General features: G+C 40.4%; 1 protein-coding gene across 3 annotated transcripts in view; it reads left to right on the forward strand.

The window, feature by feature from the left end:
• Window positions 1-13,904, forward strand: part of LOC140671960 (fibroblast growth factor 17) — a 132,971-nt gene that overhangs the window by 13,058 nt on the left and 106,009 nt on the right. The window contains exon 1 of one of the 3 annotated variants that reach the window (XM_072903730.1): window positions 8,767-9,358. The exons of the other annotated variants lie outside the window; for them this stretch is intronic. Coding sequence (XP_072759831.1) covers window positions 9,345-9,358 — 14 coding nt within the window. The 5' untranslated portion in view covers window positions 8,767-9,344. Of the gene's footprint in view, window positions 1-8,766; window positions 9,359-13,904 lie in introns of those variants that run through there. 3 annotated transcript variants of the gene reach the window in all.

Here is a 13,904-nt window from a genome sequence, read left to right on the forward strand (position 1 = left end):
TCACATTTAAAGCAGCAAAAGTAGATATATCGATTATTTTTATTATAAATTAAATATTATACTGTCTGACTTTCTATCTCATTTTAATAAAATATTAGGATTTTTAATTAATTATTAAAATAAGTTATTAAAGTTTTTTATCGATAAATCGTATTTCTACGTAAAGAATATACATTGTATCGATTACTATTTACATCGAATACTTTTATATGTTACACGTTAAAGATATACATTTGGATTGGAATATAAGCACTGATGTATTTGACACGTCATAGGGAATGTAGCAGGGAATTCTAGTACGTAAAATGATTACGTAAGAATATCGCTATACGTATGTATGGCCGCAGACGCCGAGTTTCGCCAAAAATAACGCTCATTGATTTAACGTTTTGAATGAACGAGCTCGCGACGGAGAATGAGACAGCAAGTTCGTTGAGAAGGAGGGGGGGGGGGGCGCAGTTATGTACGACTATCGAAGAGAATGGCACAATAGCCAAGAACGTGGTAGCTCCTCTTTCTCTTCGGATACGTTCTCAACGTATAGATATACGTTGTGGAATAGATGGCGAACGAATAGAGTTATGCGTCGCGTTACGCCGCCTACGTACCGCGGTAATATCACCCTCGGCTTTCTCGCATCCGATTTTGACCATAAATATTCTGAATATTCTGCCAGACCGCAACGACCGATAGAGCCAGCTTCTGCTTTATTATTCGTTCGTCTGTACGCGAAATAGCTCTGTGTATATAGCTTTAATCGACAATAGATGCTGTGCTCGGCTAGACGTCGTACTCTCTCTCTCTCTCTCTCTCTCTGTCTCTCGCTTTCTGTATCGTTATTTGCCAGAGGTGGACGCTAAATAAAGATTTTCACGCAATGTCCCACGATCGCAGATAACTTTGCGAATAAAGGCAAAGCCAACGCGCTTTTATTTTCTCGCGTCTTTCGCGTCGTGTTGACGCCACCGTCTGAGGTTTGACGATCGTTGCGCATCGCGATGATGGATTGCATTCCCCTTTTATTGCTCATTTGCACATAAAGAGTCTTTCGTCTCTGTAATTTGCGATGAATAACTTTGACATTGACGTCGGTTTCGGCCAGATAGCGAGTCTGTGTCTAGAGGCGAGTGCAAAGTTAAAGAATTTTCCGGCTATTGTTGCTTTTCTGCTATGCCTCGATCGTTCATTTGTAAAGCTCGCACTTGACATTCCATTCTTGAATACAACGGTTAGAAATGCCGTGACGTAATCGTCTTGAACATTACTGTCATACGTTATAATGTAGGATTTTCCAAATATAGGTTTTTTTACATCCCGTATTGTTTTGTTACAAAAATAATCTAATCTATTTATGATTTATTGATAATTAATATGATTTACGAAGAAATATTGAAAAAGAGATGTCAATTTATACCGTCGCAATTAGTTTTATGATTGAATACGCATGTTCTATTGAAATACATATATTCGAAGCAAAAATATATTTAACAAGAGACCATTGAGCAATTTAAAACTATTTTATTCTTAAATATGAAATGACACTTGGAACGTGCTGTACAATCACTGTTATTATTTGCAGCTACATACTCTCACGCTGTACGTGCGTGAGGCAAACGCAGAACCCCATGCGTCTCCAAGTTTATTTTATGCTTACTACGGTTGTAGGCCTGTGCCTCAACTCTCTGCCTCTCCTCTCGCGCGTTGTTCCTATACCTCTCTTTGCCGCCCGTGTAATGAAACGGTAATTCCTCATCGCACGTGGCTGATTTCTTTAGGAAGACGACGTTAGTAGTGCTTCTAGAGAGTGTCGTTTAAACCAGCGAGAAATGTGCGCGCGACACGCAATACTCATGTGCAACATTAAATATTTTTTATTTACTATTTATTAACATAATGAATTATTTTTATTAATATGCGTTGATATAGTTAGATGATTATATAATCAACTTGTGAAACTTAAATGCACAACAGCAAGTGTCACGCGAACTTCGCGTTAACTAAGTAACTTTTAAAATCATTGTTACATACATTACGACCATTTACGTAATTTTGCCGATTTTTACGCTGTAATGAAGTGACGTTGTCAAAATTATCCGCACATCTCACGTTTGCTATTTTATATCTCGTACGCGGAATGTACGGTGATAAAAATGCGTCGACGAAAATGATATCGATCAGTGACATTTGCGGCGGTCCAAGGTTAAAAGGCCATCGCAAAAATGCGAGTATCGGTGAAGGAAGCATTAACGAGAAACGGCGGATTAATCGCGGACAAGAGAGCTAGCGTAGCGCGGTATCTTGCTCATGAAATTTCCTTTTATATTTTTCGGCTCTCGGTCGAAGTTAATGGGAGCTTGGGGGATACAGGGACACCGTTGACGTCATTGAGTGCTACGCTCACCACTACAACGCTAATCGGACCGCATCTCGCGATGCATTCTACGACTTTTCTCGAGTTTAGTCGATAGCTTTCTCAACAGCATGAAAATAGGGAACGGGAAATTAGCTGCGGTTTCTAATTCCTACCCGACACACGTTACGGATCATCGAGAATGTCGATAGTGCGCGTAGGTCGAAATGCTGACGATATCTATTATGCGTCCGCAACGAAAATGCGAAAAGCTTTGGCGCATAAAAACACGAAGAACAGATCGAGGTCCTTCTCGAAACAGCATTAAAAGAATATAAGCTCTGCGCGCGCGTCAGTTACATAAATTAAAAATTTCTCGTAACCAAATATTTTATTGTAACGCGAAAATAGAATCTACGACTAGAACGCTATTTGTTTCGCTTGCCCCATCGAGTTCATCGCAATTTTATCCGCGACGCGACGCTTTATTATTACGTTCTTTTACGTCCTTGAGACTGCATCGTACAGATATCAACATGATTCGCCAACAATTATCGATCACGATCGACGGATCGCGCGTCGAATAATGCTCGATAATAAATGTGTGTACGCAAGATGCGACGCGGCGGTTAATGGCGTCGGCTCTCTTGTGGCAGCGATACGACAATTTTGTTTTTCCGCCGAAACGGGACGATTGTGGAAATGGATTTTTGCGTGGTCGCGTCCTAGACTAGCGTCTACTTACGTGGGTAGATATAGAGTCAGCAACGCCCACGTCGTCGCCGCCGGGCTGCTGCTGCTGCTGCTGCTACTGCTGCTGCTGCTGCTGCTGCTGCTGTCGTCGTCGCTGCCGGCTAGGGTGGCTGCCGTTGCCGCCGCCGCCGTTGCGCGAAAATGTCAGACTGGCCGACTGATACGTTACACCCACGCGCCGAAAAGTGGGGCAAAGTCGATTCATTCATCCACTGATTCATAAGTGTGGGCGTAAGAGCGTAAGGGTTGCCGCTGACGCGTTCCCGCGTCTTCTCTCTTTCTCTCTCTCTCTCTCTCTTTGTGTACAACGGAGATCCTTCCCCCTATCACGGATAGGATAAAACGTTAATACTCCTTCGGGATATCCCCTCACCCGCGTCCACCACCGTCGCGAACAATGTTTCCCGCGACTTCCTTAGCGAGCTTTCGAGCTCTTCCCGATGTATGTCCTCGGGAGTGAAAACGCGTCGGGTCGTGCATCGCGACGAGTTTATTCACGCGGGAATATTGTCGTGTGTTCAAAGGATTACGTCGATTGTTGTGAAAGGAATATGCCCAACTACGTGATAAACCGGGGGTACAGGATGTCGGCTTTTCTGTACGTGTTACTCTATAGGTAAGCGTCTGGAACGTGAAGGATTTTGCTTGTAAAAGCGAAAACTCTATATTTACTGCTTACTTGTAAAGCTTGTAAAGCTTGTACTTAATGTAAAGCGGGATGCGATTGCACCAGCATACGCAACTTTGGAATAAAGCGGGCACGTGTTTTTTATTTTTTAATTACCGAAAATGTAAAAGTATAATTATTCACAGTAAGGAGGATTTTGTAAACATGAGTACTTCCGAATCACTAAATAGTTTTGAAAATACTGTCTTTAAAATTTTTTAATTTTACAAAATTAACTGTGTTGGTATGCAATGTTATTTTATATTAGCGTATTTAGATTAATTTGCATTGTGCAATTATGCAAAATTTAATTTTAAGGTAATACTATACTTCTAAACTATATTATTGGCTCGTGGTATATTACGCATACTACGAAATGAAACCCGCGTCGATATGTCTAGGAAGAATTTCTCGTCTGACGTAAATCCTCCACACGTGGCGGCTTACACATATATATATATATATATGCTTTCTTATAACTTATAACTCTTCGTATTAAAGTAAATATACGCGATTTTTACGAATAATAAATTTTGATAAATTACTTTTATCAAGATTGATAATGGCAATTTATCGAAATGCTATTCATTGTAAGCGTATAAAACGTAGAATTTCTGCAACTATTGTTCACTAAGAATCAACAACGATCGGTGATGCAAAGAAATCATGACATAATAAGAACTTTGTAAGACTGACTTTTCGATTGTATAATAAACGGTTATTTAAGTCACAAATTTTTAGATTAAAATCACAGAGTGACGCAAGTGATACTATCCGCTCATTGATATATACAAAAAAATTACGAATATTTTATCCCTTGTCCGAAGCTTTCATCCACCAACTTCGTCTCGAATCATTCGGATATCCTATACACTATACCAACCAAACACAATACACCGTCTGCTATTTCTGGCTGCGTGCCATTGCCGATAACCTTTGCATTGTCGAGCCGATGATGGGAGTATCGCGATAGGAATACCGTCTGCGAAGTAGCATTAGTAGCCGCCGTCTGTCGCTGACGATTCGTGAAATTGGTCGAATTTTGGTTGTCTTTCGGCAATGCTGAAGGTCAGAGGTCATTCGAAGAAGGTCACAGCATAATGGTTCTTGGATACTGGACACTAAAAAGACAAACTTACGCATCAGTAAATATTATAATGTGACTATTATATTTGATCTCGGTTATTATCCATAATAAAAGTTACATTCGTAGGTTATACAAATTGTTTAAAAATTGAAAAAGGTAATTTTACGATGTTTTTTCATTTTTGTATACGTACGACAATTACATCACGCATAGACATTTAAGGAAAAAAGATTATTAATATAAGTCTTTATAGAATATGAAAACACGTTCAGTAGACATTCAAATTCTAAGGAAAAATAATATGAGCGTTGAAATGAATGTGTGATTCAGAAAAAAATAGCGCGGTGACCATAAGAATTCCGTTGAATAAACCATGCGATGGCGCCGTATGAATTTTGCGGATGCTTAAAAACGCTGTGTGTAAACAAATCAGTATCTTGCGTAAAATTCGAAGAACAGGGGATGCTAGACTTCATCGTAATCTTCTTTTATGTCGTTATTCATACGTACGGCCTAAATCTTCAAGGAAGAGCAGGATGGGATGAGACACGATGAAACGAATGAACCACTCGCCTACGCTTTTCTCCTCGTAGTTTTTTGTTCTCAACTGGCGCCCTCGCAAAATTGGAATTCGACGCCCAGAAATAGAATGCTGATCACAATAGTGTGGCTCGGCCAAAAATAAGAAAAATTGACGAAGAAGGTTTCGCGAGCTCTTGAATATATCGCGCATTCTTCACGCAAAACTAACAGAGCGCAATTTAATAAAGAAGAAATGCGATCACAGGGAGATATAAGTATAACGCTATGACGAATTTTATTGATTTGCAACATATATTTATAGCCGTATAAATTCATACACGCAGATACGCAATTATTTTTATTGATTCTGTACGTGAATTTTTTGATGTGCGGCTGGAGACATCAGATATCTAATTTATTGGTATTTTATTATATTAATATAAACTATATTTTTCTAATAATATATATAATTATCTTATTATTAATTAACTAATTTTTAAAAGTGTGAACAGTTCTAAATAATTCGTTATCAGAAAAGTAAATACAAGCAAAACGAGGAAATAAAATTTGCAGCAAAAGAAACTTATGACTAATGTCCATAATTTTAATAAAATAATGATTCTTGTCGATAGAAGATTTTATTTGAGAAGTTTACTGCAGCGACTGCTGCAGAATCTTGTTACAAAGTCATTTATGCATTTATGATATATGTTGTTGTGTTTCGTATAATATATTACACGTTGTTTTGTACTATAAGTTTTTCTATTTTTTGTCTCAATGCGAGGTAATTTAAGTCCATATTATGCCATTTTAGACTTTATATAGGGCCTTAAGATTTCTCAGGCTTTAATCAACGTTCGAACGTATCAATCAACCCGTAAATTATTCGCGATTGTAAATATTCACTTCGAGGAATAACTCAACGATGTAACGTACAATTTCGATCGGAGATGCGAGGCGCACATCGTGTGTGGTCCCCAATGTTCGATCCAGTTTATCGACTAAATCATCCGCTTTGCCATCGATTTGCATAATTTATGGGCAGTGTTTATTACACAATCTGCAGATACAAATTGTAACCGCATCAGCCGATAACAAATAATATTAAGAATATTCTTATTAATGTTCCGATATTCTTATTAATATTAATTGATTTAAATGATGACATTTAGTTCATACGTAAAATTGCAGATTATATTTGTTGCCGTCACGTTTCTGACATAGTAATTTAAAAGTCGTTTCGTTAAAAGTAGAAATAATCCAATGAAAAAATAAACTATATCGCTGGCATTATATGTTGTTTCTTCAAATACCACTGTCGAGTCTGAGGACGTAAATCAAATGCGATATTCGCGTGCAGGTATCATCATAAATAACTCTAACGTGATGCGCTCGTATATACATATAAATAAGTGTAGGGCACGTGGTTTGCATTCTTTCAACTGACTCCTGTAAACTTTGTGGCACAGTGACCCGTACATATCTACAGATACACGTGCAGAATATATCGGTATCTTTTTCTCCATGAAAGATAAAGATACGATTCGGCCAATCCCTTAAACCTTAAACCTATCGAGTTTACTTCAACCGTACTTTATGCCGGATCTTGACCCTCGATATCAGCAATCGAGTTTGGCGATTGCCCAAATCGATTTGCGGATATGGAGCACTCGCCAGTAGCCGCAGGCATAGAAAGAATGTTAAGCGAGAAGAATGAACGATTACATAATTGCAAGTTTGCGTTATCGGATAATGATTCACAGCGAGATATATTTGCACATTTTCATGACCATTATATTCAATAATAAAATTAAAGTGAATATCTATAGTTTTTCTATTGTCATATAATAATATGAAAGACATACGTAAATATTAATTACATTATATCGAGATAAAAATAAAATATCAAAATCGCTCAAAGTTTGTTTCAATTTCTTTCATTCTTCCAGGTTAGTTTTATCGCGCGTACGTCGGTTCTATTTTTACTATTTCAAGCTTTGGCTCTATTTTTACTATTTCCAGCGAAGCTTTTCGCTGCCGAAGTGTTGGATCATCGCAAGTTGTAAAACTACAAGACGACATCGAAGGCGCATCCCGCGGCGACGCACGCGTGAGATATGTAACACGATAATGTAACGTGATAATATGAGTTTCGGAGTAATTGTTTACGCGTGCCAAGTGAGTTATTTGGCACGTGGCCACACGGGGGGTAACGGTGACGGCACCCACGTGGTCGGCCGACTGCCCGCGGGATTTTTGCCCTCTCTTGCTTCCCACTATGTTCCTTCGGTGGTTTTTCCTTCTTCGTTCCGCGCTCTTGCGCGATTTGCGTGTGCACGCAACGCACACGCAACAAAGAAACGTTTCCAAAGTGACGCGAGGGGTGGCTTTTTGCCGCGCCCCTTTGGCTTTATGGCTCTATTGCGCGGAAATATTATTGCTTTCACCAAGTGAAGGGATAGAAAAACAGACCGATCATTTTCATAAAATATTATTTATAGCAATACAACTTACAGATTTATCTTGCATTGACATGTTGTCAAAACTATATAATAGGATCTGTTTTGCAACATTAAATATGATATATTAAATGACAATTAATATTATTAATATTTTTATTAGAATAAAACACATTGGAAAAAATATTCAGTACCATACAATCTTATTACTATGCGTAACCATATATTTTGCATATTTTTTAAATTCATAATTGACAAATGTAACTCCAAGTGAGTATTCATGAAGTGGATCTATTATATTTATGAGAACGACATTATTAGCGACAATCGTTTAAACGAAAATTGCTCTCTGTTTTTGTTATTTTTACGGGTCAAATGGCGTAACAATCGCATTAGCGGTGGAACTAGTGGAAACGTCTTCTTGCTCAAACTCGTTATCGCGCATGATGCAAGACCGCGACTCTAGAATGCCGTTGTCAGAATTTCGTCTCACCCCTCAGCACCGGACGCGATCGAATGAAAGTCATTCCGAAATATCGAGAAAAGGAAGAAAGACAGAGAGACGAGGAAGAAGGAAAGGAGATATTGTCGGTGGATGCCTCGTCCGCGTGGAAAAGTCGAAATCGTCTTTCGGATAGCGACGGCGTCGACGACGACGACGATGACGACGACGACCACGACGACGACGACGACCACGACGACGACGACCACGACCACGACAACGACGACGACGACGACGATGTCGGTGGCGACGGCGGCGACGCTGGTGGCAGTAGTGGTGGCAATGTTGCAAGTGGGGGTACGAAATAAGGGTAGTTTGCGGGGGCGGAGGCGGTGGTTCGTCAGTTTCCGGGTTGTTCCGGAGTGAGTGAGGGCGTCGTGGAGCGCCACGGGGGTCGGAGCGGGCAGGAGCCGCGGGCCACGACACGACGAGGCGTCGCGACGTCAGTAGAGCGCCGCGCTATCGACCACCGCCACGAGACACCGTCGTCGTCGTCGTCGTCGTCGTCGTCGTCGTCATCATCTTCGTTTTCGTCATCATTGTCGTCATCGTCATCATTGTCTTCCAACGTCGTCCTCCGATACTTTCTCAGTTTCTTCACGAAACGCGGCAGTTTATTTTATCGGCAATTCGCGGCGCGAAAAGAGCGATTGCGCGTAAACGGTGTCCCGAACGAAGAAAAAAGAAGAAGAAGAGACAAAGGGAAAAGTTATCTTGGCGTGATATACCCGAAGAGATCGCGAGATTGTGAGCAATATCGCGAAATCGTGAAGTATCGTGAGGTCGGTTCAGTTTTTGGTGAGGAGATCGCAAGACCGGACGCCACGAGGATCGTACGACGGCGCGGCGCACGCACGCGTGTCCGTCGCGAGATAACCGCGTCAGGATCGTGCGAAAACGTTGCGTGCGTGCGTGGATACATATTCCAAGCTTCGTCGTCTGAGTACTACGAGCCACCCCGTGTGAGACCCAATGACTGTCCATCCAGGGACCACGGGACACACATGTTCGTTATAAGGTCAGTGTACGAGCCGCGCTGTCTGCCTTTTGCTGCCCAACCCTCTCCCCCCCCCCCCCTCGTAACGCGAGTTTTTTCTTTTTTTTTTCCACGAAGGAAGATCGCGAGAGAATCGCGAGAAAGTTTTGGACCGTGCAAAGGATCCACGAATCGTTTGCGTTTTGGATTTCAGTGTTATGGATAAACTTATATAAATGAGATCTCGCCGCGAAATTACGTTCGCTTACAAGTTCCAGTTTGATAGCTTCGCCAAAAAATTATATAAAGATGATATTCTCTCAGAAAAGTCTCTCATAACCGAGGAAAAATAACGCGGAAATTCGCTCGTTCTCTCTCCGTGCGTGACAATATTCTAGCGAATTTATGGTGGCTTCTACAAATGCAGACTCATTCCAACTGACCTTTAAAATTTCCAAATAAGTGCGTTATAAGGCGAGCGGATATCTCGATAAATAGACCGCCCCCGCGATTGCTTCGAATTTTCGCAATTTGCGAGGAGGAAGTTGTAGAAACGATATCGCGCGTGCAGATTTATCGTCTCTGGTTTTGTTTCGCAATATTCTTAAAATCGCGACGATGAAATCCATTCTAATCGCGACGCAACCGTCTCCCTTTCGCGTTCCATTTCGAGTCGGCGACTGCTGAGGGAACGAGAAGTGGGCGAGAATTTACTCATAGACGACACGATCACTTGGTCCAAAACTGGATTAAAGGGATAGATCCGTTTCGTTCTATTCTCCGATGCTTCGCGTATCTTCCTTCCACATATTTTGGCAATCTCTTTACTTTTCGCGCAACTAGCTGCTCGAATTGTTAATGAATCGCGCTAAATGCACGGCATTTACGGCGCGGAGATATTGCTTGACGTCCTATTTAGCTCAAGCTGCATAGAGATTGTACGGATGCATTAATGCAATTGAGCATTACTGTTGGAGCGCCGAAAATACGAAAAATAAATGCGAGCTTCGAGTAGGTCGCGCGGAGACATCATCGATTGAAGAGTGAATATAAAGGGGACTAATTGTGAATGACACGATACACATGTATATTTAATTCCTCTGGTATTTTCACTTTTCAATCGCTACGTACGTGACGTAACGTGATACTAGTGACATGGTGACTCTGGAATAAGAGAAATTTTAGATTTTAAATCCTGCTGATATTCCATTTCACAAAACTGATTGTCTGTTTATCAAACACGTTTCGTAATATTATTTGTCTTTGCTTCTATACAATTTGCTCCAGTTTGTTGAAATAAATTCAAATTCTGAAAAATGAAAACAACTTACATTATATAATTTTTAGTATTTATACATATGCATTACTGGAATATTTATATTACATGCGTATGTACTATAATTTAAATCATCAAATTTAATACTTGTCACATAATATTATTTAAAATTGATTCCTTTAAAATTATTACGTAATATAATATAGTATAATAGTTGCATATTTTTTATTGATTGCCGATATTATAAATCTTTTTATCATAAATCAACAACAACTCAAACAACCTTTTTTGTACTAATTATGCGTATCTTTACTAAAATTATTAAATGGAAAATACAAAGACATAACTAAATTTTCATGATTTTCTGTTAATGAAGGAATTTCTAACGTCGTAATTAATTCATATACGTAGATATTAATTAATTTATTTTTTGCTTGATTTAAATGAAATATGGCTTTTAAAGATTAATGTACCAAGTGTCGAGGTATATAGTGTTCGCGTGTGCATTATCCGGTGTGTGTCGTCGATGAATTTTGTCGTGGACCGCCGGAAGGATTTCGAACCCTCGCGATCCGCGTTCGTACTCGCAGTGATGGTCCTTACGCCTCGCGGGGTCTTGTCAAAAGCGAAACCCTCCGCGATATTTCCGCGTCAACTACATCCTCGCTTGCCCCTTCATATAGTGTTCCCCGACAATACAAAGGTTCGTGACTGAACTCGACATTGCGAGGGGACGATTTCCAAAGGAATTCGCGATTAACGCGTCATCGCCCCATTGCGCATCAATCTGCTTCCGTTTGTCGACCCGCGGGCGATTCTCGCGTTTGCTAGTGGTGGAAACAAACATCCGTACCCCACGGACTGTCTGCGATTTCTTCCGGTCGTGTGTCTTCTTGAGAAAATGGCGCCGGATCGATCGGGTTTATCGCGATCTTTCTAGAAACTGAGTTATAATTCAATGTTTCGTTTTTCCAAGATTTTTTTCAAGGCTGATTCACTTGCATCGTGAAATGTAGAGGAGAGTTTGTTGCAATAATTTTAACGAAATTACAAACTGCTTATTACAAAGACAATTAGAAATTTTAATGTATCGTATTGTAGTAAGATTTTAATGTTGTTTTGCAAATTGTTATATTATATAAAATTGCATTTTATTAAATGGACCGTACTTTGATATAAATATTTAAACATATTTAATTACATTGTTTGTGTGAATTAAACGAATGTGAATCAAACGAACGTAATGACAATTTCGAAGGAAAGATTAAAGATTGAGATAGTGTAACAAATAATTTTCAAGTTTTCAATAATTGTTAGTACAATAGAAAGATAAAAATAAGGATGCGGAAAAAAATAAAAAAGATTTTCCACTTTTTCCTCGTGAATGAAAAATTCGTTAGCCATTGTATTACTTCGGTGTTAATGAAATTTGATAAAAAAAAATATACTTTTACTCCGATTGAAAGCTCAAACTAAATTAAACGGATGCCGAACCTGCCAAACTTGAAAGGGTGCCAGTGCTTACGGTCTCTGGGTTAGCGAACTGGGATATATACCTTGGCCCTCGCGTATATTACAGGGTCGAACTAGTTTAGCAAGTTGGATGCGGCCGAAAGCGCGCGAGGGAGGTGAACCTTTTATCGAGTTGAATTTCAAATCCACGTATCCCACGGGAGGAATTGGCGCCGTTCCAATCGCGATTCGACGCTTACCTGCTCGTACTTCTTCATCCAGTCTTTTTTCTCGCATCGTCGTTTTGTCGTGACTAGGCAATGAACAAAAAAAAAGTAGATCGTGAAGCTTCGCTGATTGAGTTAGAAAAGCATACGTGATATGATTTTATTGCAAATTTCAATCTATAATTCTAAATATGATTCAACTTTTATAAGTTAGAAAACATTATTATCGCTGAGAATAAAAGAATTTTCAAAGGGAAGAAGAATGAATACAGAAAATGAAAATAATTTTTCGTGATTTAAAAGATTAATATGAATTTAAAAGATTAATATTTTATTTCTATTGTCAACCCCGGATTCCAAATTCACATTGTGAGTTATGAGCCGTTTTATTTTCGTTAGTGGCGGTGAGAGTCTTAGTGACATGGGGGTTTCTCGAAAGACCGGCCAGCGCAGAAGTGCCGGGAGCCTTGACTCAGTCACCCTGAAGTTTCAAGTGTCACCGAGAGTCCGTGCCTCCGCATACGATTCACTGCTTATCTGCGTCGCGAAACGACGTGGCCCTCATGTATGCGGATACGCTATATTCTCGCGCGTACCGAGAGAGAGAGAGAGAGAGAGAGAGAGACAAGTTGTATTGTCGCGGCTATTGTCGCCATGGTAGTGTAGACCTTGCGGGCTTCCTTACTTACTGCACCTACCGCCGTAAATACCCGATACGGCCGCGTATAAAGGCCGCTTGCCGAAATGTTGCCGTTGTTGTGGCACTCTGGCTGACAAGGTGCATTTTTTTACGGAGATTGACGTTTACGGGACGTGGTCGTACGTTATTTATTCGCAGTGCCAGAGTATACGCGTGCTGAGTATATGCGTTGGCTCCTCAAGGCGGTGGATTTGACCCTAGTTTAGCGGGGGTTTACGCTCGCGCTGAGAATAATTTGCATAACGGCCGGCGAACGCAACTCGCGGAACGATCGCGGATGAATTTACGCATTTCCTTACGATCCGCGTGTCCGCGACTATTAATGGCTCGCGCATTCGGACCTCAATTAAAGATCTCGAACAAACGGCATCGCAAACGGCGTCGCGTGGAATTTACTTCGGCGTAAATAAGCACACGCCGTTCCGGACCGTAAAAACTTGGTACCTTGTTTTCCGCGGGTATTTTATCGGCAATAATATAACGAAATAGTAATAGAGAGAAAACGGCGTTGCCCGGTCCACGGTTACAGGCTGCTGTTGCGAGAGAACCTATAGCTCCTACGCGCTTCCCCGCCATATGCGAATCCCCTTTATTGATTTTTACAACACGCGGTCTCGTCGTAAAAATCGACAAGGAATGTAAAATAATGTGACATTCACGCTTTGCGTGCGAACGCAGGGCCTGACGTTGCAGCGCGCGTCACTGACGATGCTGAATTCACCGAATTTAAATTTAATCTCGCCGGTCAGAATTACAATCCACGAAGCAAATATGGTAACACGCCTCTGTGGATCCTTGCAATCGATTTCGGTGCAACTAATATTTTTATAGGTGAAAGATTTCGAACACTTTATTAAAATAGACTCGCGATACGAGTGTAAAAATAAAAACTGCAGAAATATAAATTATTTATATGATATATTTTATTTAAAG

This window comes from Anoplolepis gracilipes, chromosome 12 (genome assembly GCF_047496725.1).
Source record: "Anoplolepis gracilipes chromosome 12, ASM4749672v1, whole genome shotgun sequence".
In the NCBI taxonomy this organism is placed as follows: domain Eukaryota; kingdom Metazoa; phylum Arthropoda; class Insecta; order Hymenoptera; family Formicidae; genus Anoplolepis; species Anoplolepis gracilipes.